Consider the following 26094-nt stretch of genomic DNA (forward strand, 5'->3'; position numbering starts at 1 on the left):
GTGGGTAGAAAAGCTGAGTCCCTGTGAGATCAAACAGCTTGCCTGGACCCTGGCAGAGCTGTAATTAGGTGAGTGCAAATTTGTCACCTTCAGTGTCATCCTTGGTCTGTCTTATGTGCTGCTTCTGGCATGGGGGGGGTGGGTGGGGCAGGGGGGGAATTATTTTTTTCTGTCTATAGGACAGAGAAAGGGGTGGTGGCTTGGTTAAGGCAGCTGGGAAGGTTTCTTCTTTGTGGCCTGGTTGCCCTGGGAGTCCACATGCTGCTTTGTAAGGGAAGGTTGCAAGGATGTCTTCCACCTTGAAAGGCAGGATGGTGGATACACATACCTTCTCTTACGCTCCTGGTTATAGAACGTCACCTGGGTGTGCTGAAGCTTCCTAGAACACTTGAATACCTGAACTGCAGGCTGTGAGATTCCTGCAGGCTGTGCTGGGGCCCCCAGCTTGTGTGCTGGGACCTTGCTCCTGCGTTGGCTGGTGCCTGGAGGCAGAGACGTGCTGGAAAGGCTTTGGGCATCGCGGCTGTTTCAGCCAGCACCCCACTCCTCGCTGCTTGCAGGAACTGGAGGGTTCCCAGGCACGGCACAGTCCTTGTGTGTTGTATTTCCCGATTGCAGGTTAATTCCTTCCTGACTGAAGGAGCCCTTATTTACCAAAATTTCATCTGCTCCTGCTGTTTATTGCCCCCTGAAATCCTCCTCCTCTCCTGCTGTCCTTGCTGTCCTTCCAAGAGCAGCCAGTTGTGTTCCTGCTGCGGTGAGGAGAGGGATGGAGTCAGGATGGGGTCAGCGGTTGGCAGCTGAACAGCTTCTTTTTGCGTTTCCATCTGTTCTTTCTCTTCCCTTTTAATGAGATCAGGTGCCAGAGTGCACTGGGAAGACTTTCCAGTGTGAGAGGAAGGCACACAGGGCGTACTGGGGTCTTTGCTTTTGTCCTTGGCAGAGAGGCTGCTCGCATCCAGCCTGCACCATCTCGAGCTGCTCCTATAACGCACGTGGTGACGGGGAACACGCTCTGCAGTGAGCCTGACAGCTCCAGCTTGAGGGGGTCTGTCCTGCAACTCTGAGCCTCGATTGAAACTTGGAGCTGCTTGTGCTGATGGCTGCAGAGGTGCAAACCTGCCTGTTCCTGGACCCACTGGGGCGCCTGTCTCTTGATTGTGTTGTCCTTCTATTTTTTTGTGATGTGGCTACTGCCTTGTCTTCTAAAATGCCAGCTGTTTCAGATGATAGCAGTGGCTTGACAGGTGCATTTTTTCAGGCCCCCGGTGCTCCCTACACAGACCTGTCAGCTTTTCTGATCGCCCCCTCTAATGAGTGGCTCCACTCCTTTGTGTTTTGGAGGGGCTTCCCCTCTGCTTTTGGGGCCATATGTTTATTACAGAGCTGGTCTCTGAGTAGGAAGGCTCTTCTCGAGGAGGATCTGCAGGGGCTGCTTTTGCTGCTGGCTCTTTGATTCATGAGAGCTCTTGGGACGTGTGAAGGGTGGGAAGAGGTTCAAAGGAAGAACCCGGGGAGCTCATTTCAGCAGTTCAGCTTCAACAGTCTCTATGTGGAAAATGAAAACCTGCCCTTGTGCTGCCACTGCCAAAATGTGGTGTGCTGGGAGTCAGCACGGAGACCTTGATCCCCTAAAAGCTGTAGAGTCTGACAGCGCCTCCGTGGCAGAGACCAGAGGCTCTTTTAAGGGATGCACTAGGTGCCCTGTTTAAAAATCAGAAAGCCCTGGCCCGGGTTCCAGCGCAGGGCAGCCTCTGCGTGGCTGCTCGTTAACAAAACTCTGTGTCTTTTTGGCAAAAGACTTTCTGCTACAAATGCAGTCAGATGTTTGTCTAAGCAAAAGGTAACCCAGCAGTCCCTTCCTGAGCAAACCGGCAATTGCTTTGGGATTTTGCTTGAGTTCAAAGTGTGTCTTTGTGGTTGTGTTGGGCCTGTGAAGGCAACTGCCCAGAGCAGGTGAGGCCACATCCAGCTTTGCTGTTATTTCCTTGGTGCCTGCTTCAGGTTAACTTCCATGCACAGCAGCGGTGGCGCCTGCCGAGTGCCCCAGCACCTCTTAGCGCAGCCCTGTGTGCGGCAGGGAGCTGCGCCAGCTGGCCCGGCAGCAGCCAGGAGATGAGCTTGTCCCTTCAGCGCTTCACAAGTGACAAATAAAAGAAGCTACTCCTTTCACAGCACTGCTTCTGAACACCCGATGGTGCTTTGTAGCTGCTGTGATGGTGCCAGGTGCTCCTGTGGGCTCAGGCTGAAACATGTGTCATGGGCTGGGATTGTCCCTTCCCTGTGTCCCACTGTGTTGTGTGGCTTTTCCCTCTCGCTTGCTTCAGATCACAGAAGCAGATGCTGGTGTTTGAAAGCGCCTTGCAGGAGAGGTTAGGATCGGCTGGGGCTGTGGATGACCAGCTTGCTGTGAAGCCGAGGAGAGCAGTCCTACTGCAAATGGAACTGCCAAGTGGTGCCAGGAGCTGCAGATGCCAACCCAGCTGTTGTGGACTGGGTTAAGGCTGTGTGGGTTTTTTCTTGGCCTGGAGAAGTTGGAGGAAGGACAGTCTGTGGCGTTTAACGTGGTCTCTGGAGCCGACCATGGGAGGATCTTGCTGGGCCGTGGGTGCTTGGGTATTGCCATGGTTTTAAATGCACATGATGCCAAGCAGTAGAGAGCTACTATGTGCTTAGGCTCTGAAGGAGGTCGGGTATGTCGGGTGGAGGAGAGGAGGGGCTGGTGGTCCCCAGCCTGTGGTGCCCCGCAGTATGGGGCGGGATGGGAGATGCCCTGGCAGGACCCTGCTAGCTGAGGAGAAGAGCTGGGTGTGAGGGAGGAGGGACTTGCCCCTGCTCTGCATCTGTGACAGACCACTAAGCCCTGCTCCTACAGCGTGGTGGTACTGCAGCATGGTTCTGTCCTCGGTGTCGTGGGGGCTTAGATGGCTCTTAGCTGCCAGAGGCAACAGGAGGCCAAGAGAGCTGGGGTTAAGGCAGCGTCAGCCCCAGGAACAACTACTTGGCCGATCCTGTAACTGCATAGATATGGGTGTCCTTGACAGCTGTACCCTTTCTTGTCTAGGTTGAGATGTTGTGCCGATACCTTGCAGAGTCAGGTCTGAACCTCTATCTGGAATCTATCCGTCCTTCTGTGGCACTGTCTTCTGGCAGTCGCAGCCTTGGATACTGCCTTGTTGACTTCCACGTCAGAGATTCCCCTTGAACTGTGATTAACTTCTCGAGGCTTGTAGATTTTCTTCTGCATGTACACAAAGACAGCTGTCTGAATTAAAGGGTGTCATAGTATTAAGGAAAAAGAAAAGCTAGGAGGCATCACACTTGTTAGGGCCAAAGATTTTGTTTTGTTTTAAAAAGCAATGGGAGGAGAACAACTTACTCTTCAAGTAACTGCACAGTTAATGTCTCAAAACCACAGGCATTTGAAATGCTGTCTTGATTCAGAAAAGAAGTAGAGAAGCAGTTCAGAGTTTGGAAGTGAGATGTAAACTCAACAAAGTGAGAAAACGAAATGGGTTCCCAGCATGGGTATAAAAAGGGGGACAGCAAAGCCAGGGTTGTGCATTCAGGTCTGTGCTACCAAAACCAAAATGAAATCGTTGTTCTCCCCTACAGTGTGGGACTGCATTGCTCAGAAGGTGGCAGGGGAAACACGGACAAAAGGAGCCACCTTGATTTTCCTTCTTTCTCATCAGGAAACAAATACGAAGCCTGTTCTGGCTCAAGACTGAGCTGCCTATTTGGGACTTCATCAGGTGTCAGTGGGTAAGTGACCTGACTGCAGTTATTTGTTAGAGGATGTTTTGATAGCATCTAAAATGATTGAGTGTTGCAGTCAGTCCTTTCTTGAACCGAGCGCTGGAGTTCTTCCTCCATGGGTTAAAATGGGGGTAGTGAAGGCTCCTTCTGCACCCCCTCGTATAAGCTGCCTGTGGCAGCACTTCCCCCCTCTCCCTGGATCCTCACTGCAGCTCTTTGCCTTTGCTGCAGCTCTGTGTTCTCTGCAAGACACCAGGCGTGTCCAGTTATTCTGTGGGTTTGATGGCATGGGTGCAGCAATGTTGACGGGAAAGGTGCTTCTGATGTGCCTGTTTCAGACCCTGCGCAGGGGTTTTGGTTTTGGTGTTCAGAAGCTGGAGAATGCCTGTGCTGTCAGGGTTGACCTCGGAGCCCGCAGCGGGGCTTCTGGGGGGTGCTGGCTGACGGTGCTCTGTGTCCTTCTAACGCTGCAGCAAAGGAGAGGTTAATAATGCAAGGTGCCTGCTCTTGCCCCTGGCTGTAGGCTCCTTTGTTTCTGCAGGAGGAGAAGAGCTATGTAAACAGTGTTTCCCCGGGGCTGGGGGGAAGGATTTTCAGCCTGGGTGGAGCAGCTCCCTGCATGAACGAAGTTCTCTGTGCCTCTAAAAGAGAGCAGGGCCACCAGCCTGGTTTGGTCAGACCCTGCTAGGAGGGAGCAGGGTGGCTTGCTTGTGTGCTGCGCTGTGCACGAGCGTGATCCCCTGTCTGCTTCCTTGGGACCAGCTGCAGCCTGTGCTGCTGGGCATGTGTCTGAGTCAGGAGCGCAGGCAGCCAGCTGGGAGCCAAGTGTGAATCGGGAGGGATGGCTCCCAGCTGAACTGAGTGGTGGCAGCTGGATGCTGTGAAGGAGAGCAGAGGTGAGCTGCTGGGGCAGGGGGGGTGTTGGCAGGGGAGGAGGGGCTTGGTCCCTGCGGGAGCAGAGCTGGCCGTGTAGGACCCCAGGAACAGAACGGAGAGGGGGCAGTGATACAAACCCTGTACCCCCAAGTCCATGGTCGTGAGCATGGATGGTGCTGTGATTTTCAGCCTCTGGGCTCTTTCTGAAAGTGTGCGTCTCCCCCAGGGGAGGTGGCTAAGCCCTGTCCCGGGGAAGAAGCCTGGAAGAGACTCGGTTGTCCTTCCCCTTCCCTGTCTGGGCTCCGCCTGTGTGTCTGGGCGTCCAGCTCTGTGACAGGGGTGGTCTGCCTTACATTTCCATCTCCAGCATGGCGAAGCCCAGAACTGGGTCAGAAAGCGGTGGCTGCAGTCTGCTACATCCTGCAGGGCATCCTGAACCATGTGTGTAGGCTTGCCAAGTGTGGGCACCCATACAGACTGTAACTTCAGGTCTCTGGCTGCTTGAAAATGGCAGCTTGGCAGGGCTGTCGGCGGTCTGTAGCCATCAGGAGCCATGGCTCTGGTGAAAAAGCTGCAAGACAAGCTGGCTGTGGCCTCCCTCTTGTCGTCTGCCAGCAGGCTGGCTGACAGCACACACCAGCCGTGCCATCTCCCCAGCCTGCTCTCTGGGAATGCAGTGTATTCCTATCCCTCAAAGTCCCTGTGAGCTAGAAAAAAAGAACAGTCTGCACTGTTCACCTTCCCTGCCATCAGAAATGAAGCAGCTTTGGCAGAACGTGCGTGTTTTGCAAAATGCTGGAGCACCCCAAGGGCTTTGCGTGCAAAACGCGAGCGAATCAAATCAAGCTGCTTTTTGCAGAGAGCATGGGTCCCCTTCTGCTGGATCACCAGGGTCTCTGCAGCTCCCCTTGCGCAGGGCTGCATCAGCTCTTTCCTGCTGCCTGCCAGGGTTTTTGTCTGGGTGTTTAAAGGCCCTGGCAAAGGGAGTTTGCCTCCCGTGGGGTGGGAGCGGGTTGTGCAAGGGGGACCCACGCTCCCCCTCCAGTGATAGGCACTGCAGGGAGGCTGAAGAGCCCGTCTGAGCTGGGGCCCTCTGGGTGCTGTGCTTCTCTAGCCTGGGTGGCTGAAAGTAGCTCCTGCAGACCATCTTGGCGTGCTCTTGCCGAGCGATGACCTCTTCAGTGCTGTAATTTGGGATTTCCACAGCGACAAGCTGTGCTGCTGTGTGTGTGCTGGTGTAGTTGCCCTCCAGTTGATGGGCGTGGGTATGTCCAGCCCAGGGTCTGGCAACAGCAGATAGAGATTTGCCTCCATTACATGTGAGAGTTGGGATGTGGGGAGAGGAGCAAAGGAGAAAAAGGCTTTGAAGTCAAGGTGTATGCATTAAAAAAACAAACAAACAAAAAGCCCCCCAAAACTGAGCATGTTTCTCTCTGTCCAGCATGCTTGAACTCCCCTGTCCCAGGCTTCTCTTGTACTGTGAACTCTGTTTTACTTCAGGTTGAACCTGTCTAAGATAAAAAATAAACGGGCTAAACTTTGTGCAGAAATCTCTAAGATCCCGATGGGTCTTAACCTATATGAGAAAACAGAGTGAAGTAACCCTATTGCAATGTCCATGTGGTAAAATGGGGGTGAGCAAGCTGACCTGTGATCAGAGGCTGACGAAGGCAGGCGCTGGCTGGGAAGAATGGTGGGTCCTGCCTTCCCTGCTTCCCTGCCCTGCGTTTGCCTCTGCCAAGTAATGACTGGCTCATCTCGGTGGCAGTGTAGGGAGCACAGGCTAAAAGTGAAGTGGCCCACGGGTAGCATGTAACTCTGAGATCAAAGTCCGGAGGGAGGAGGGTGAGCCCTGGCTGTGCTCGTGCTGAAGGCACCGGAGGGTGATGTGCTGCACATCGGGGTGCCTTTTTATTGCATGCCTTTGTGTTTTGTTGCTCAGTCCTTGGAAAAGGCTGTGCTGAGGATCAGACGTGGCACCGTGTCCCTTTCCTGTACCAGGCTGAGCCTTGCCCGAAGGGCTGCAGTTACCCAGGATTGCAATGCTCGTGTTCCCAGGTGCAGTGCGATAATGGCTGTGGGCCTTCTGAGGTCCAGTTATTTGGGCAGAAGCCTTTTTGAGAAGGAAGTATGGGGAAGATTAATATACAACACAAATTCTTTTGGATGATTATTTCACACTCTGCGATCCCATGGCATATGCCCAAGGCTCAGGCTTTGAGGTGTCCTGCTTGGCTTCTTGATGAAATACCAGCGATGCTTCCTATGAAGTGGGAATAAGTCTCCAGCTGTCTGATTTGGAAGTGCTCTCGTTTGCCATCTTATGCAGCTTCATGTTTCCACTGTGGTCTCACCAGCCAAAGAAGCAGTCCTGTCCTCCTAGCTGGAGGAGCCTCTGCATCCTTGAAAGGAACGTGAGGGATTCAAACAACACTCGGCAAGCACTGACCTCCCTCGAGCCCTGTGTCAGGCCCTGCACAAGGGCAGGGCAGAGGCGCCCAGGTGAAATGCGTCTGTCTGAACGGACCACCGGTGTGCCTGGTGCCCGAGCTCCTCAGCGAGGGCGTAAGGGCACCTGTGGGCTCTGTCAAGAGTTGAGAGCTGTGTGTGATGCTGTGCTTAGCAGGGTTTGCTGGCTGCGGTGCTTCCCCGAGAAGGACAGGTCAGTTGTGCTGGTTTGTGCCCGGGTGTGAGCCTGCGCTGAGAGCCCTGCCGCAGGCAGGCTGCGAGGGGCGCGGTGGCAGCGCAGCGGGTGAGCTGCTTGACCTGGGGTCCAAGTTATCCCAAAGTGAGCAGGCCAGAAGAGCAGCTGGTCCCTTCTGAGGGCAGTGCTGGCACCTCTGTGGGTTGTGTGGCTTGATTTTTAGGCTCTGTTGTCATAGTGGGTGTTTCCAGATGGCGTGTGGCTCTTTGAGTCTGGAGTGCTGCCTTGCTTTCTTAGCCCCGGGGGAAACCCTGTGGGTCCTGCCATGAGTTTCTCTAAGGGCTGCCGTGTTTTGGGGTGAGACGGGCAGGGCTGTGGCTGTGCTGAAGCTGGGAGGGTGTGTTGGAGGCAGTGTGGCTCCATGCTTGCTGTGGGCGTTGCACGCGTTCCCTGAGCTGCTGTTGGTGCTTGGAGAGCAGGCTGTGCTAGCCAGGCACCTGCAGTGCCTGTGCCCAGCAAGTGCAGGGAAGCGCGGCTGGTTCCAGTTGCCCTGGGGCAGGGGTAAGTGGGAGCTCCCTGCTGAAGCCGTGAGCTTGTGTGGTAGCTGGGCACAGCTGGGCTCCTGTTTGTGGGTCCCCCTGGGCTGGCAGAGGCTGGGTGGGAGCCGGCTGGGTGCTGAGCATCCCTGCAGCCCTCTGCTGCGCCTCTCCGCGTCTCGGCCGTTGCCATGGTGGCATCGGCCACTGTCCCGGCCGTTGCCGCGGTGGCATCGGCCACTGTCCCTGCATTATCCACTGTCCCCGTTGAAGTGGCAGCCGGGACAAGGGGCTGGCTGTCAGCACCGACCGGCAGTGCGCGGAGCGTGCGGAGTGCGCGGGTGTCCCTGCGGCCCCGCCGGGTGTCCCTGCGGCCCCGCCGGTGAGGTGGCGGGTGGCTTTCGGTGCTGGGGCCACCTGCGGGTGGGAGGGCTTGGGAGCGGGGCTGGGGGCAGCTCGGAGCGGGGGACGCAGAGGCAGGGCTGTGCCTGGGCCGGGGTGACACGGCTCCTGCCAAACGCCTCCCGGCAGGAGGTTGTGCCCATCTTCCGGCGGGGTCTGTGTCCCTGCAAGGAAGCTGCTTGTGGGGGGGAGGGTGTGGGGGATGTGGCTGCCTGTGTGTGTGTGTGTGGGGGGCTCCTGAGGCACCTGGAGGCTGCAGACATCCCTTGCCAGGCACCGGCAGTTGGAGCCCCTTCTCCTCCCCTCCCGAGCCGGACGGGGAGCGAGCTTTGCTCCCCCAAAGAAAACTTGGTTCTTCCTTGCTTCCCATTCCCACGGGGTGTCGATGTGCCTGCATCCGGACTGGGTTAACCGTGGAGGGGATGGAAGCTGCCTGCTTAGCTGCTGCTGCTCTCGCCCTCCTCATCTTGCTTTCTCCCTGTGTTGCCCCGTCTGTAAATGAGGGGTGAGATGAGTCTTGCTCTGTCTACAAAATGCTGTGAAGGCTCGCGATGAAAAATCGGACAGATGGCCCAGGTAGAAGTGACTGCAAAGCTCACTGCTTTCCTTGCATTTTGAATCCATAGGTGACTTTCTGAGAAAAAGCAATTTGTGTATACATCTAGAGAAAATGCAGAGGCTAGAGTGCTCCAGGAGGGAGCAGATGATTCTTAACAGGCTGTCCAGCCTCACCCCTTCACTGAAGGATGAGCAGTAACTTGGTGGTGAAGCCAAAGCTTCCTCTGTAACACCTTGGGGTTGCAGCCAGTGCTGTAGTATTACAGCAGCAAGCCAGGAAATGCAGAATATTTACTCTTCTGGCAGCCAGTAATGTGTGTGTGTGTGCTGGAGAAGCAGGCAGAAGGCTGGAGCCAGCCCAGGCCGGCTTGGGGGGTTGTGTTTCTGCTTTTGGTTGTTTCCCTGCCTCCACTCTGGTGTCTTCAAACTGGGTTAACGTTTATGCTCTGCCAGAGGTAGAAGCTCCTGTGTGACAACTGGGCATGAATATACGTAACTTTTCACTGAGGAAGTTTTGAAGACTGAGATTCTAACACTTTGGGTTGGATTAAGGCTCGCAGGAGCATTTTGGACAAGTCGGCTGATGCCCAAGCTCTGAGGGCCCTGGCAGGTGAAGGCAGCTGGTGGGTACGTGAACACCGTGCAGCCTGTGCTGTGCGCTGCGAGTCGATGGTGCAGAAACTAAGAGATGGTGCAGAAACAAGGGGAGTGAGTGGTGTTTAGGGCTGCTGGCAGTGTCGCTTGTTCCATCTTGGTGTGCACTTAAAGGGTGGATTAACAAATTCTTGCAGATCAGCAGAATGGAGGTTACTGGTCTTATGCTTTTTCACGCTGCCCAGGGAAGAGTCCCTGTTCCTGGAAGTATTGAAAAGGCACATAGACGTGGTGCTTAGGGACATGGTTTAGTGGTGGACTTGGCAATGTTAGGTTTATGGTTGGGCTCAATCCGAAGGGTCTTTTCCAACCTAAATGTTTCTATGAAATGCGGTCCGGGTGCCAGAAAAAGAGTAAATAAAGAGGGAGTTGCAAATCTGCAAAGCTAGGGTAGCCGAGATCAAATGCTGGGTGAGGCAGCCTGGAAAGGGACAATAGTACTGTAAATACTTCAGGCAGGAACCAGAGTTACTGTAAATGATAGTACGTGAGGCTAGAGATCTCCAGCAGACCCTTGGAAGTGAGCTTGGTTGCTCTCACTGTCAGCTGGCAGCTGAAGTTTATTGAAAGAAATAACAGGAAGGTATAACATGAGGCTCCTATTAATTATCTCGGCTATGGCAGAGCTTTTGTAATAAATTGCAGGATGGCAGAATCAAAGTGATAAATTAGAGGTGGACTGGAATATAAAGGTGACAGGTGAGGCTTCCTGCATAGCAAGGCTTGATTTAGAAAGCACTCAACCACTTAGCAGCGGGCTGGAGGGGCAAAAGAGTAGTCTTGGAAAATCTGCTTCTCCTTTCCTGGCTTCCTTGAGATGCTGTTGATATGGTAATTATAGGTAAGCAGGTGATTTCTAAGCAAGAAATGTGATGATGCTACTGAAGCCTGACCAGGGCAAGATGGTTTAACTGAACAAAATTGTTCAATAGCATCCTGATTCTCACTTTTAACGGATCTCCTTGTCTTGCTCTTCCAGCAAAGTGTAATAGAAAAGCAAATTAAGCAGTTGCTCCAGAGAGAGATGGTTTATCTTTGCGGAAGGAAGAAGAGGATTTATTGTGTATGCCAAAGCAAGACTGAGCCACCAGTCTGTGCTCCTACCAGAAAAGCTGGGCGTAGTGTGTTGTAGAGCAGTGTGCGGGTCCATCCCCAGCCTCTGCCTGGAGAGCAATCGGCTGGTGTCAGACCGGCTCAGAGGCTGGTGCTGCTGCTGCAGCACGAGTGACGTGGGGTCCTTCGGAACAGGAGCACTGACACATGGCATGGTGACAGCTGCAGGATCTGTATGGACAGAGCTGTGCCTTTCCGTCAAACTGCCCTTTTTCTCCTAGTGGGCATTAAGGATTTTGCTGTTTGTTCTTAATTTCCTGTCTTGTTTGAGCACAGTATCATCAGAGAGCGGTTCAGTTTCGTTTATAGAGGGAAGCTGTTGGACTTGCACACAAAGGGATTTGGATGCTTTAGGGCCATATCTAAGTGCTCTCATCAAAGTGTTCCTCAGCACAGCTTTTGCCAAGCTCACGGGTGCTGAAGGGCCACTCTGTGCCTGCATTGGTTGAGCTTTCTGACTTTTCAAGACATGAAGCCCTGCCTTGTGCCTGCAGATACTTTGGCTGTACGGCCCTAGCCCGTATCGTGAGCCAGGCAGTGTTCAGAGGTTAATATTGCTGCCCTAAGGAGAAGAGGTGCTTTTATTTATCCTTAATGTAGCTCATGGCCAAAACACTCGCCTGGGAGTAGGATGATCCTGTGCAGACCCTTCTTTTCTGCCTAACCTGACTCAAGGAGTCTCTGTAGTAGCTGTGAGCCCACATCATGAAACAGATCCTTTTCTGTCACCTTGAAGATTGTCCTGATCTTTTTAATTTTTTTCTCCAGAGGCTCCTTATGTGCTGCACATGAGTCATTAGCTAAAAGACTTTGTAACCCAGGGAGCAGAGCCCCCCCAGCCAAGGGTTTTCCTTAGCTCTCAAGCATCCTAGCTGCTAGCCTGCAGATCAAGCTTTTTCTCACTTGCTTTCTGGAGGCAGCATTGCTAGGAGACGTGGAAGTGATCTTGTTACCGAAATCCCGGAATGAAGAACTTATCGACACCAATGTGATGTAGATAAGCAGACACTTTTTTATTAACGGCCGGGTGCGTGAGCGAGTCCTCTCACGATCAACGCACACCAGGTCCCAAAATCAGATTCCATATAGAGAACTTATTCATACATATTCATTAAATATTCATGCATAATCATAACGTTTCCCGTAAATCATTAACATACTCTCCTCCTATATCCGCTTCTGCGCAGTAAAGCTTAGAAAGGTCTAGAAATGGGTCTGGGGTACGATTTGGGTAGGTGGTATGTGAGTCAGTGGTCGCGATCTCCCCTGCCGGAATTACCTTTTACTAAAGTTCACAGTTTCTTGGCAGGCACCTACAAGCTGTTCGACTCTCCCCAGTTCCCATTCATCTCATATTCTGACATTTCAATACACCTCTGCGTACAGAAGACTGGTTAAGTACAAAGGAACCTTTCAACCCTAGAGTTATTACCTAAGTTTTAACAATGGTTCCAGCCCCTTCTTCTAGCCTTGGTACAGGACGTAAGAAGATCTCATAACAACTTTTACTGTGTAGCTATAAGTTTCTTATAAGATTTTTTTCTTATCCTTCTATATTTTAATTTTATGAAATGATTTTATAAAATCAATTAATCAATCAAATAAAATCAATCAATCTTAACTTATTAACAAATCGATAACATTTCCCCCCTTTGAAAGTGTTGAAAATCAGTATTTCAATACTTTCACATTATTCATATATCTTTTGTTTCAACATATTTTGGTAATGGATCATGTCTTGGTGAAATAGTTGGTACTTCTCTCATAATCATACGATTCACTGCAATTCTATTGGTAAACTCTTTCTTGAAACATGCATATACTAGCATGCTCATCAAAAAGACAACTAGTAACAGAAACAAAGTCTTAATTATAGATTGTATCCAAGAGCTCAAATTCCATCCGAGTTTGTTAAAAATTTTCCCAAGCCAATCTTCTGACATATCCTTTTGAATTGTTTCAGTTTCTTCTTCAATTTTTCCCAATAGGTCTAGATCATGTTCCACATCCTGAGTGACATTTGGAATGTGGATACAACAGTGGTCCAATTTATCCTTGAGATACCCACACACTCCATGTTCTTTAAGTAGGAGCATATCTAGTGCCATTCTATTTTGTAAAGTCATTCTGGAAGTTGCCTGTAATTGTATATTCAATTCCTTAAACCCTTTTTTGGTAACGTTTGCTAATTTTTCCACTTGACCAGTTAAATGATAGAGCCATACTCTGTTTCTATATGAAGCTATAGGATTTAAAAGTGATTCCAGTGCCCAGCCAATTTTCACTCCTGTAGATGGTTCATTCCAAGTATCATCATTTATCCCAGATCTCTTTATTCGTTTCAATTCTAAATTCTCTAGAGATCCTTTAAATGGTGATTTCTTCCAAATTGGACACAATGTTGGCGTGCCTAAAGTGATTTGTTTCACCTTACCATCTAATGGTAAGTGTGTTGTCCAGGTTCCATCACTTAATGCCCAAACTAAATGTCCTGGACTTCAAATAGTAGATTTTCTACAACTAAACAAAGTTCCTCTTCTGACTGTAAGAGTGCTGGTTAAATTGAGAGTATTCTTAAGACCTCGACAAAACCAACCATATTTCAAAGCAGCGGCCAACGGAGGAATTCTTTGGATTACTAAGTCTGCATTACTACAATCATACACTTTTTCACATTTCCACCATGGCACTATTTTATTTTCCTTCTCTCCCAATGTAGTTGACCTATCGTCAACCCAGGGTAATACTGAAAAAACCTTTCCATCCCAGGTAAAACACCAAGAAGTTCTTGCCATATACTGAAAATGGGAAAATATGGACATAGACCATATAGAGTCCCACTGGTCTACTAATTGGGTGCTTTGGCCAGTTTTGTTACACTTCCATTCCATGACACTTTTGCTCACATTGATTTTAAATTGTTCATCATGAGAACACCATCCCACAGTCTTAAATCTCCCTATTTTGGTAAAAACATGATTTAACAATTTTTCACAATCCGCCAGACTACCTGGAGTTTTCCACTGTTTTCTAATGACTTTCACTTGCTCGTACCATTGAGTCACTGGCCTTTGTTCACAATAGTTGGTTTCATTTTTATGTTCCAGGTTAGTCAAATTCATAGTTAAAATTCCCCATGGAATAGATTCACCTACTGCCCTTGGTATTGGCAAACAAGCAGTGATCTGCGTGACATTTTGTAAATTGGCAAATTCTTTAATCAATCCTACCATCAAATTTTCCTCAGCCATTTGTTTGGGAATTTCAATCACTTGTTCTGTTTCTACTTGTCTTTTGTTCCTGTCCACCAAGCTGGCCCATGATCCTACCAACACTACCGACCACAATAAAATCCAATATAAAAATTAGACATGTTTCAGTGTCAATTTTAAAGTCTCTGGGTCACGACTGACAATCTTCCATGGAGTAGGTGCTTTCTTCACTCGAGTATAATGTATCCAAGCATCTGATTCAGCTATCTTGATAGCTATAAAAGTGGTTAACAGTATCTGGAAAGGTCCTCTCCAGCGCTCCTGCAAAGGTTCGGAGGCCCAGGTCTTCACATAGACATAGTCTCCTGGTTGGAAATAATGCACGGAATTTTCCACGGGTAAAGGTCTATTCCAAATTACTACACTCCAAATCACAGCCAAAGTTTTCCTTAGAAAAAGCAAATAGTTATACACATCTTGTTTTCCTTTTACATGTATGTTTAGATTTGGTTCTGGAGACTCATATGGTTTTCCTTATAATAATTCATAAGGACTGACTGAGGTTCCACTCTTTGGCTGTACCCTGATTCATAATAATGCCAATGAAAGTGCCTGAGGCCACTTTAGACTGGTTTCTTGACAAATCTTGCTTATTTGTCGTTTCAAAGTTTGATTCATCCTCTCCACTTTCCCACTAGATTGTGGTCTCCAAGACGCATGCAAATCCCAATTAATACCCAATACTTTGCTAACACTTTGGACTACTTCAGCCACAAAGTGTGGACCTCTGTCAGAGGAAATTCCAATAGGAACTCCAAATCTCGGAATTATTTCTTGTAATAACCACTTCACAGCCTCTTTTTGCTTGTGTGGTGCGACAGGGAAGGGCTTCTGGCCATCCTGTACAAGTATCAACCCTTACCAGGATGTACCGGTACCCATTTTGTCTAGGTAACTCTGAAAAACCTACTTGCCAATAATCTCCAGGTTCTACAGCAGATTTCAGTCTACCCATTTGAACCTTTTTCTTAATCACTGGATTATTTTTCAAACATACTTCACACTTTGCAGTTACCATTTTAGCTATTCCCAACATCTTAACTGATATTACTGGCTTTCGTAAAGATGTTACTAAGGCTTCTGCTCCCCAGTGACATTCTTGATGTCTCGTTTGAATTATCTCTCTCATCACAAGAGGTGGAATTACTACCTGTCCATTAGGAGTTATCCACCATCCAGCTAAGTTTTTCTTCGCATTTAATAACCGACCCAATTTGTCATCTTCCTCTGAATATCTCTTGAATATCAATCAAATAAAATCAATCAATCTTAACTTATTAACAAATCGATAAAAATCTTGTCTGGGCTGACGAGCAGGGCTGAGGAATGGATTTGGCCTTCTCCATCTCCCTGGGAGGGCGGAAAGGTTTGGGCTGGAAAACCAGAGGAGTTCAATGGCAGGGACGCAGCTGAGTGTGGGAGCAGGGTGGTTGGGTTTGAGAGCAGGCTGAGATGCCAGCATTGCATGCTGAGGTGCTTGCAGGCTTTGCACAGGTTCCATGTGGCTTCTGCCATGCAGCTCCATGAAGGCACTTTGCAGCTAGCGGTTTCCCTTGCTAAGCACCTGCGGCTGCTTTGTCAAGTCCTCTTGTTATCAATTTGTAAATAAGTTAAGATTGATTGACTTTATTTGATTGATTAATTGATTTTATAAAATCATTTTATAAAATTGAAAAATAGAAGGATAAGAAATATTTTTAATGAAACTTATAGCTGCACAGTAAAAGTTGTTATGAGATCTTCTGTACGTCCTGTACCAAGGCTAGAAGAAGGGGCTGGAACCATTGTTAAAACTTAGGTAATAACTCTAGGGTTGAAAGGTTCCTTTGTACTTAACCAGTCTTCTGTACGCAGAGGTGTATTGAAATGTCAGAATATGAGATGAATGGGAACTGGGGAGAGTCGACTGGAACAGCTTGTAGGTGCCTGCCAAGAAACTGTGAACTTTAGTAAAAGGTAATTCCGGCAGGGGAGATCGCGACCACTGACTCATATACCACCTACCCAAATCGTACCCCAGACCCATTTCTAGACCTTTCTAAGCTTTACTGCGCAGAAGCGGATATAGGAGGAGAGTATGTTAATGATCTATGGGAAATGTTAGGATTATGCATGAATATTTAATGAATATGTATGAATAAGTTCTCTATATGGAATCTGATTTTGGGACCTGGTGTGCGTTGATCGTGAGAGGACTCGCTCACGCACCCGGCCGTTAATAAAGAAGTGTCTGCTTATCTACATCACATTGGTGTCGATAAGTTCTTCATTCCGGGATTTCGGTAACACTCTGAGTGTGAAGCCTGGCTCCAGCTGTGCTGCTTGCCTGCAGCAGGCAGGAGTCACTTCTGTGCCGAGCCGGGGAGGCTCTGGCATTGCTTCTGAGGTGGGGGAGCGGTGGGCAGGAGCACGTGGTGGCAGCCCTGTGAGTGCATCTGAGGCCAAGCATGAGAGCCCTGATGGGTCTCACCTTGACGTCTGTCTTGGAGTTCTGCCTTCTGAGGCAGGAAGCATCACCCAGCGTCCGGTTCCCTTTCTTTAGAGCGCGTCTGTCTTGGAGCCTGGAGCGCACCGGGGTGTCATATCTGAGCTCTGCAGTTCCTGCTCAGGTTTGTGTCTGGACAACATGTGGGACACGTGTTGCAGTGAGCTGCCACAAGCTAGCTGGCTGGAGAGCCAGCTTTTATCTTCCCTGGCCGGACTGTAAAGCTCCAGATAATGTATGCTGGTTTTCCAGCGGAGGGTTCCTGGTTCCCTGCCGAGCAGATGTGCTGATTTGGTTTGCTTGTGGCCGTGAGTCTCATGGGAAGCGTTTGTTTATGCCGTATGCTGCGCTGAAAATGCGTGAAGCTCCCTGGCAGCCGAGATGGCCTTGTAAGTTGGATGCCCTCGGCTGGCGTGTGTGTAGATGTGTGCACGGTTAATTGGAACAAGCTCATAGGTGGCTACTCACCAGGTGCAACAACAGAGGACACCCCAAAGGCATTGTTGGAGCTGTGGCAAGACGGTGATTTGCCTGTTCTCTTTTGCGTTGATATGCTTGGGGTCCTCCCCAGGCAAGCAAAATAGGAATTAAGTTCTTGCTTTGTAAGTCAGCGTGGAGGTTTTTCTGTACTCCTTAAAGAAATGAGTAGCTTGTCTGCAGTGTCTGGATGAATTTACCTGAAGCTGGGATCTGTGAGTTTTTGCTTAATTTCGGGATGTCAAAAAGTGTTAGGGTAGTGCTGGGTCTTTCAAGTCCCATAAAATAAGAAGTGGGCAAATCCATCCGTCCCTTGGTCCAGTTAGCCAGGAAGGGAGGGGAAATGATTTCTAGCCCAAAGTAGTGCTTAGTAAGTGCTGTACAGACCTCTCTTTGATTTTTGTCGGTGCTTGAGACCCACTTTCTGGGGGTGTTTTCTCCTCTTTCCCTTTCTTGCACCCACACTTTTTGAGATGCAGATGGAGAGGTCGTCAGCAGGCTGGTGGTAGAAAAAGACCGGCCCATGGACCTGTTGACCCATGCAGCCTGCAGGATGAGGATGCTGGAGAAGAGCTGCCATGAGGATAGCCTATAAGTGGCCCTGCTTTCACATACGTTGCGTTTCTATTTGAGCTAATTGCTCATGCAGCTTGAATGGTTTCATGCTTTTCTTTCTGCTGTTACAGCTTCAAACGCCTGTAGGGAGCCTTGAGTTTGGGTGTTAATAAGTGAAAAAAGGGGCCCTTGTTCTCCATGGAGAAAGGTTCTTGGTCACTGTGGCAATTTCATGCCTGGAGGGAGTCCTATTTGCTGGATCATTTTTGCAACTTAACCAAATTAGCTTTGAGAAACCATAGTTGATAATCAGAGTACTGAGCTCTGTGCTCCATTAGTTAAAACCATCACCAACCTCCTTGCACAAAGGGTGGGCATTTGGTTTGCAAAGTAGGAGAGCCGTCTGATTTTCATGCTCGGGGCAGCAGCGATCCCCGGCTTTAAGGTTGTTCCTAATAATCTGAGCGCTTAGTAGGGTCAGGCGCAGAGTCGCATTGGGTCAGCTGCTTTTGCAAAATGAAGCAGTGAAGTGACATTTCCCTTTTGTTCCCACTGAAAAACTTTTGAAGAGTAATAAAGGACAGTTTGGGTATTAATCGAGATTTGGATAAAAATTCCAGTAAATAGTTCCAAAACAGATGGAAGTTGGGGGGAGAAGGTGAGAAATGCCAGCAGGCTCTGATGTGTGCGTGTGGCTTGTGAAAGGCTGTTTTGGCTCAGGGAATGTTTGTTGTGGGGTTTTACTTCTATCAATCTTCACTCTTCTGCTTCAACATGGTCTAATGATGAGACAGGGTGGGGAGGCCGCCTGCTGTCCAGTTATGAAGGATGCTACAGCCTGGAGACACAGCTGTCTCCTTTGGGTCTGCCATGGAGGGGATTCTGGATTTTCAAAGTCCTGTTGTTGTTCCTTGCAGGTCAACTGAGGCATGGCCACTGGAAAGCCCTGCTCGTTCACAGGGTCCTCCAGGATGGCTGGTGGATTCCCGAGGCAAGTGGTAGTGCCTCGTAATCTGAAGCTAGCCAGAGGGACAGAGAAGCCTGCAACTGTAAGTACCTGCTGCGGCCAGGTAGGAGCTGTGTAAGGCTGGAAACTGCCCCCGCGTCCTTCCTCTACCTGCCCCTCCTGTTGTCTGGCCGCACTGTGAAGCTGGACACCACCTCCCCGTCTCTCTGCTGCCATGCTTCTGTCGGAGGTGGCGATCATGGTGCAGTAGGGGATGGACTGTGTGCTGCTTCAGGGCAAGCCCAGAGTCTGTCTGGATGTGCCACCGGAGCCAATTTAAATGGACGTACCGGGCATTGCACCGGAATAGCTGAAGCGTGAGCGTGTGCTTCGTTCTGTCCCCTTTGTGTGGGCAGCAATGTTTTGTCACGTCGGGATGCTTGCCAGCGCTGCTCTGACCATACCTGCCCTGCAGGCAGCTGGGCATGTGGTGGGCTGCTTGAACTCTGCCCAAAGGCTTTGAGAGGCATGGCTGGTCCCAGATGGAACAGGTTCCAGACCAGTTGTTCTGTCCCGTATCCCGTGTAGAGCACAGACCCAGCGCTGCAGGCAGCAGCGGAGTCAGGGCAATTCCTCCTTCCCATCCTCAGACGTCCTTTGCTGACCAGAGCTCACCTGGCTGAAGGCGACCTGGCGCTAAGGCTCTGTCGAGGAGATCTCTCTGCATACTTCTGTGGAGGGGTCTCGGAGGCCAGAACAGAGAAAACAAGTGCTAATTCAAAAGAGATAACTAAAACTTGGAGCCATTCCTCTCCACCTCGGTCTTGGCACAACACTGCTTCTCTGCTTTCCTCTGACTCACCCAGCAGTGACGTCTCCACGCGTGTGGTGGTTGTAAGCGTTGTGCAAGGATGGAGTTAGGGGGTTGCTGGTAACTCCTCCCGACCTTCTTCAAAGGTCACTGGCTCAATCCAGCAAATCTGAAGAGGAAACAAATGCCCGAAGAGCCAAATCCCCCAACATGTCACATCAAATCACAAAGGAGAAGCTAATGGGACAGAGCCACTTGGTTGGAGCATGTGTATTCCGCTCTCTATCATTAATTTACTGATGTTAAATATTTCAGCGGGTAATTATGGGGCTTCCAGGACTATCCTAGTGGCTGTGATCACAAATTATTGATCAGTGGCTCTTGAACAAGAAAAGCCTTTCTGAATGAAGGCAGTTCTGTAGCTCTTGCTGGTGTTTTGCATTTCAGCTGACTCCCTCTGCCTTCCTGAAGGAGATGACTCTTAGCACCAAGCAGAGGCTGGCCAGCACTCGGGACATGCGGCGGCCCCAGATTACCCAGCTTCTCAACGTGAGCGAAGCCTCCCGTCAAAAGGTAGCCTTTTCTTGCCCTTTTCCTTGCTGTTTGACGTGACATTTGAAGTGGGCCTATGCTTGTGACAGGCTTGCCTCCAGCTTATCTAAATACTTTGGTGACTAAGTCCTGTTGTCGTTTCAAACTGCTGCTGGTGGTGGTGGAGTTCCTTCTGCTGGGGGAAAGGTGAAACGTTTTCCCCCAGTGAGCTGTTGAAGTCCTGGCCTGCACTAAGCCCATATAAAGCACCTCTGCTGAAGTTGGTGGCTTTTGCTGGAGACGAGCTTCTGTGGCTAAAGCATGATACTGGAGGAAGGCTGGGGCGGGACACAAGGATGCAAGCTTGCAATTTCCCACCCTCCTGCTGAAATAGGCAGCCCTTGGTTTGGTGTAGTCTCTGTCAAACGCTTGGGGTCATCGGATGCCCTCAGTGGTGGCTGCATTGGCCTTTGGGGGCTGAGGGCCTACGGTAACTACTCAAGGTGTAGCTCAAGCAATTGCATGAATGCTTTGGGTTGGAACGACGAGTGGGACCCTTACGGGGTGTTAGATTTTGCAGGCTGCCAGGCACACAGGGGAATGGTGCTGGGCAGAGGGGAGCGGGTATGCTTTATCTGGATCAGTGTTTGCTTACACGTATGTTGAAAGCTGCTCTTCTTACACATCTGCTTAGTGTAACGCACGTTCCAAAGGGGTAGATGACTGAGGTAGGCTGCTGAGTGGAAAAGTGCCAGCAAGAGACCTGTAACAAATTGGTTGGGGATTGCCCTAGACAGCGTGTGAGGTTGGGAACGCCTCGGACGAGCACGCACAGAACTGGCCGGGTGCTGTGGCTCCTGGCTTCAGCACGACCCTGACTGCTGTGCAGAAGCAGGAGATGTGCCTGTGTCTTGTGAGTGCGAAGAGTTCAGCTGGAAGGGGGGAGACAAAGCAGGGAGGGATTTTCTCCAAGTAATGCCTCTGCGCTGTAAGCGTTTGCTGTTTCTGTGTGTCGTCAGGCACGCTTCGGTGGTGGTACTAACTGACATGGCAATAATGGACTGCAATGAAGCATCCGTTGAGAGCTCATGGGAAAAGGAGATGCCAAGTCCAGCCTTACTCAAGTTGCGCAGTAGTGCTGGGGAAGGAGCTGAACCTTATCACCTCATCTGTTGCTTTCTTAACGGCGGTGTTCCTTTTTGGCCTGTCTTCTCTTCCTCATGGTTTCTAGGCTGTGTATCAAAAAAGAGATTTGAGGATGGGTTGGACTTGGTCACTGTCTCAGGGTAAAGATAATCCCCAGACTGTTTCCCATGGAGTCTCCTGTAAATTCTTGGCTTTCACTTGCTGCACGAGTGCTTACGGCTCTCGCAGTAAGTGCTCTGGAGCTGTGTGACTGTTAGCCCAGCGCTCTGCCGGAGGTAAGTGCTGCCTTGCCTTTTGGAGCAGGAAACCTGGAGAAACGGCCAGCAAAAGAGCTGCTCGCTTGAGCCTGCTCGGTGTGGCCCAGAAACTTTTGATCTGCTCAGAGCACAGGTGGGTGAGCTGCCGTTCCCCTGGCGTGAGCTGGGCAGGCGTACTCACCGGGAGACTGTACTTCACTGGGGACCGATGTAGTATTCTCTGATTGATGAATCTTTCTCCCAGCGGCTGAAACTCTGTTTTGCATCTGCAGTTCTCGGCACCTTCCCCGAAACAGCACTCGTTCCAGCCTTTCCCGTCAGAGGTGGTATTCCAGAGCTACGTCCCCTACGAGGTGTATGAAGTGCCACTGATTCTGAGGAATGAGGACAAGGTAGGTGCTGGGATGTGGAAGTTTAACCCTGTGCTGGAACTGGAGAGCAGTGTTGTCCGCGCGGTGCACAGCACAGCCAGTCACCTGCTGCAGCACAGCGCATCCAGAGTAAAAGGTCTCGCCACCTTTATTTTGCGAGATGGTGGAAATCTTGCCATGCTGAGGTTTCTTGCCCTGGTTTTGGCTGTGTGTTGGTAGTACCTCGCTGAAAGGAGCTTTTCTAGTCAGCACCTTTCCCCGTGGAAGCCCTGCACGGATGGGAATGTTGAGGGCTGTACAGTTCTTCCCTGCCCTCGTGCTTTCCCTCGAGTGTGCACCGCGTCCTGGTGGCTCCGTGGTTAATCTTGGTTTCCACAGGGCACCTCTGCCTCTGGGTGAGCTGCACAGAGAGCTGAACGGGCTGTCAGAGCTCGGGGTGGGGTCTTCTCCACTTTATGCTGGAGTAAGTTATAATTAGTGGTAACAGCGCTTCAGGAAAGGTGTTTTGAAACAGCAGTGGAAACAGACTGATGTAGCAGAAGCAGTGGGAGGCCTTTAGGTGCCGCTTCAGGCTCCTGCTAAGCTTAATTGGGTTCTGCTCAGGTTTTTCTGAGGCAACGTGATGCTCTGTTTTCCCTTTGGAGAGCCACAGCACGTTCAGAGTCAAGTGCCCTCGGAGGTCTCCACCTTTGCTTGAAAAACCTGATCATTTTGAGATTTCCCAAGAAAGTTGCAAATGGAAAAGTTGGAAAATGTCAGCAGTTTTGTTCCACTGTAAAGAGGGAAGTTGAGACCTTTTGAATTTCAGTTGGGGAAATATTTGCTGGAATGAGGCATGTGCCAAGAGCAAGCTGGTGGGAAAAGGCAGAGGGAGGAAAGGAGCTGAGCTCGGTGTTCTCTCCCTGCACACTTTCCTACACGCAAGGGTTTCTCTTGATCTGTAGCAGTAAGTGCACTGGCAGCAGAGAAAGGTCAGGAAGAGAGGTGTAATTAAGGGTACTCTTCTGTAATGAAGAATAAGAGGTATGCGTGAGGGGAGGGTGGGATGGGAAGATGGAAGTGTGCGCAAGAGCCGGTGAATTCCCCCCAGATTTCCAGATTTACCTGCTGGGGGGGACAAACAGGTGGACAACAAAAAAAAGCTGCCAAGGTGTATTGCGGGTGGAAGGACAGCGGGAGAAGTCCAAGAATCTCCTGAGAGAACAGGTTTTGACAGGGATGTGGGCGAAAAGGGAAGACCCTTTGGCTAGGAAGGATGCGTGTGTGGTCCCTCAGTTATTCCTGGAGAGTACTGCACCATTCCTGGTCTGGCATTTAACTTGGGAACGTGGATAAGATGTGGCATGGGTGCCTGCACCCAGGGAATGCCACTGGTGTGGTCTGCACTGGGTTTTGGGCACCCCTTGCTGTAGGTATCTTCTTCCCCAATTAAAATGTGCCTCAGTTTCTCTCTTCCTACTCTCTGCTTCGTTCCCACTGAGTCTTTTGGCTTCAGCTGCTCCATTATCCATGCAGCACTTCAAAATGGTTATCTTTGCCAAGTACCAGCCAACAGGCAAACAGTTGATTTGCTCTGTTCATGCTTCCTCGGGTGGAAAAGAACATCTGCATAACATTTCTGCCCTTCCCAGTAAGGAATAATAAACTTGTCCAGCTGCACCTTGGGATTTACGTGCCCTGTAAAGGGGGAGGCAATGTGTGAATGTGGGTTTTTTTCCAAACCGAACTAGTTTTGAAGCCGGTAAGACCTCAACCATTGGAGAGCGTGGGTGTAAAAGTAAGATCAGCTCTAAGGAAAATCCTTGGTATGTTCTAAATACAGAAAGGTAGAGATGATAATCCTGAGACAGTGTTCTATTCTAATTTTGTTGGCTTTTGGTGATGTCCTGCAGAAAAGCAGAGCAGTGTTGTGCTCTGTCTCAGAGTTTTCGCGCTGGTTTCCCAGATTCTTCTGAATCTTATACTGCACGGCAGCCTGAAGTTGTTTGCCCCCTAAAAATCCAGCTGACAGCAAAATATATTCCAAATAGAGGCTCTGTAATCGTGCAACTACAGAAGTGCTTCGCTATATACTTACTGCTCTTACCTGTGTTGTACAATTGCTTTTCTGTCTTCAGGCTGTTCCTCAGCACCCTCAGGTGTTCCGGGTGGCTTTTGTTGAAGGTCTTAGCCACACGTGCTCCTCTCCTAAGGGACTTGGTGACCAAACTGCTTGTGTGCACTGTGAAACTGGCTCCTGGAACCCGCTGCCCCAGGACCCTGCTGGGTTCCAAGGGCGTTTGGAGAGTTCAGGACTGCCTTGGCCACGGGTTACCAGGCTCGGGTGGGTGGTGCAGAACGAGCCTCCATTTTTTCCAAGCCTCCTGTGGGTTTGTTGTTTGTCAGTGAAGCTGCCCGTCAGTCCAAATCACCTGCTTTAGACTTTGAGATTTGGTGCTCAGGCGTCGCTCTCAATGTGCTTGAGAAATGCCTGTGTGCTGTCTGTGTGCTGGTGGTGTCCCAGAGGGCAGAACCGTGCAGCAGGGTGCCTGCAGGGACTGCTAGGGGTGGGCAGGGGTCCCCGGGGATCTGGCTTGCCTGCGCTGGCAGCTGCCTGGCTACGGTCACAGGCAGCAGGAGCCTCCAGAGAGCAGAGGTTGGCTTTTAAAACTGAGACTCCAGCGCCAGTCAGTGCCGGTCATGTATCTCGAGGCAGAAGATGCCTTTGGAGCCCATAGTTGATAGGCACAGCCTGGGGGGGGGGGGTCGCCTGGCTTTCCATCACTTTGTCAAGTTGCTGGCTCTCATCCTCTGCATCAGCCTTTCCTTGTAGCGTATTGTGCTTCTCCCTTGCTTCTTTACAGCTCCCTGTGAATTTTCCTAGTCATCCTCAGTTTGTGGGGTTGTCTCTTTGTCTTCCCATGGTCCTCCTTTTGCTCTTCAGGCCTGCTTTTATTCCCAGTGAGGCCACAGTATGTGTGGTCTCCTCCTCTTGCTGGTCTGCCCGCATGACTGTAGCACCGCAGCTTGAGTGCCCCGCTCAAACGCAGCACGTTAAAGTGCATTTCTTCCTTCCCCCAGGATTAACACGTACTGTTTGGCCTTCAGATAACACAGTCCCCTTCTAGGGGCATGACTGCCTGGATGTGTATGGGCAGAAGCCGGCAGGTTCTTTGGGCTTGTTGAATACACGGGTGGCTTGATTCAGATATTATACCTCCGTGCTGCTGGTGTCTTCCCTGCTTGGCCCTTCCTTCATCGCCCTGCTGCCTCTGGCCGTGAGCTGTTTTGCCCAGGCAGAAGGGATTAATGTTGACTCTTGTGTATTATGTGCACGTACCTCCAGAGCTAAAAGTGCTTTGGAAAGGTGGTTAAGGAAGGCTGTCGGCAGGTCTCTTCTCCTCCTGTTTCCACGAGCTGCAAAATCATACTTTCTTACCTTTTCTGCAGGTTCCTCAGCTGCTGAAGGTCACCTTGGAGAGGTCACCTTATTTCAAGTTGATCAGCCACCATGCCGTGTGCCGCAAAGTACCGCCTGGCATGCTTGTGACTTTCCACATCGTTTTCACCCCCAATGAGAACAAGGTGAGACTGGAGGTCCCAAGAGACAGGTGCCTTCAGCGGGAGGCGAAGCTGCGGGGCTGGGTTCAGAACAGGGCGTCTGCTGTGGGTTTTGCGGCACTGCTAATATCTGTCCGTTGCTGTATGGTTATGGGTTTGCTCTGATAATTATAAATAACAAAAGCCTATTTAAAATTGACCTGTTGTTTGGAGGACGCGAAGTTGAGCCTGATCAGAGTGAGGACCACCACCTTTGAAAACTGGAGTCACTGGAATGTGTATCACATTGGACACAGCAGTGAGACAGCGGAACGTTCTGTCTGAAGCCGGCACTTTCCTTGCGCACTGGTTATAACCCGTGCCGTGCTGCAAGGTTTGCTCTAGGCTGTGGTCAGGCAGCCTGGCTGGCAGCACCATGCGATGCCACCGCAGCAGGGACTGACGGGCTGTGCGTTCCCTCCCTGTGCTTTCCTGGGCATTTGCAGGGGAAGGTGCACGTGTGACAGTAGGAAAATGGCTGGGAGGGGTGTTGATGTTTAGCCATCCCACCTCTCCACTCAGTGTTAGGGGCTTAATTATGATGGAAAAGACTAGAGGAGTGAATAGATGCAGAGAGCTTTCCTCTTTCCCATCTGGCAACCAGTTCCCTTCCTCACCCTGGGCTGGAGCGAAGGTGATGCTTTTTCATACCATCTGTGTTCCAGCCTTGCCGCTGTGCTGCCCCTGAGGATACTTGCCTGCCTGTGCTCCAGCTGTGATTCTAGGGGAGAAGATGCGCTGTGCTCGTGGCGGGGAGCCAGCCTGGCACAGCCGCACTGAGCTCTAGATGTCTTTAATCAGCAGGGGGTCGGTGTGCTGCAGATGACAGAGACATCTGGAGCGCACACAGGAATGAAGGGGCAGGTAGAATCTGCAGGCAGACACTTACCCCGGAGCCTTTGGGCAGTCACGCTGGTGTGGCTGTGCCTGCGTGCATGTGGCTGTGGCTGCTGTGTCAGCTGGCACCTATTCCCTGCCCCGTGTGCCATGCTTTTGCTTGCAGGTTGGAACATCGGTGCTGTGGCTCTGGCAAGCCTTGCACTGTGCCGTGATGTGAAGGGGTGACAGTGTGGTCTGGAGGCTTGTTAATGCAGAAGGGTTTAGCACATGGCATGGAAGGGA

General features: G+C 50.5%; 1 protein-coding gene across 1 annotated transcript in view; it reads left to right on the top strand.

Annotated features, from left to right (window-relative positions):
- Positions 1-20338: 20338 nt before the first annotated feature.
- LOC308063679 (hydrocephalus-inducing protein homolog) overlaps positions 20339-26094 on the top strand; it is a gene marked incomplete at its 5' end in the record, with an annotated part of 100414 nt that continues 94658 nt past the window's right edge. The window contains 4 exons of the mRNA XM_080386980.1: positions 20339-20347; positions 21295-21414; positions 23511-23592; positions 24749-24957. Of these exons, the coding sequence (XP_080243106.1) occupies positions 20339-20347; positions 21295-21414; positions 23511-23592; positions 24749-24957 (420 nt within the window). The remainder of the gene's footprint in view (positions 20348-21294; positions 21415-23510; positions 23593-24748; positions 24958-26094) is intronic.

Source organism: Falco punctatus (assembly GCF_963210335.1).
Source record: "Falco punctatus genome assembly, chromosome: 4".
In the NCBI taxonomy this organism is placed as follows: Eukaryota; Metazoa; Chordata; class Aves; order Falconiformes; family Falconidae; genus Falco; species Falco punctatus.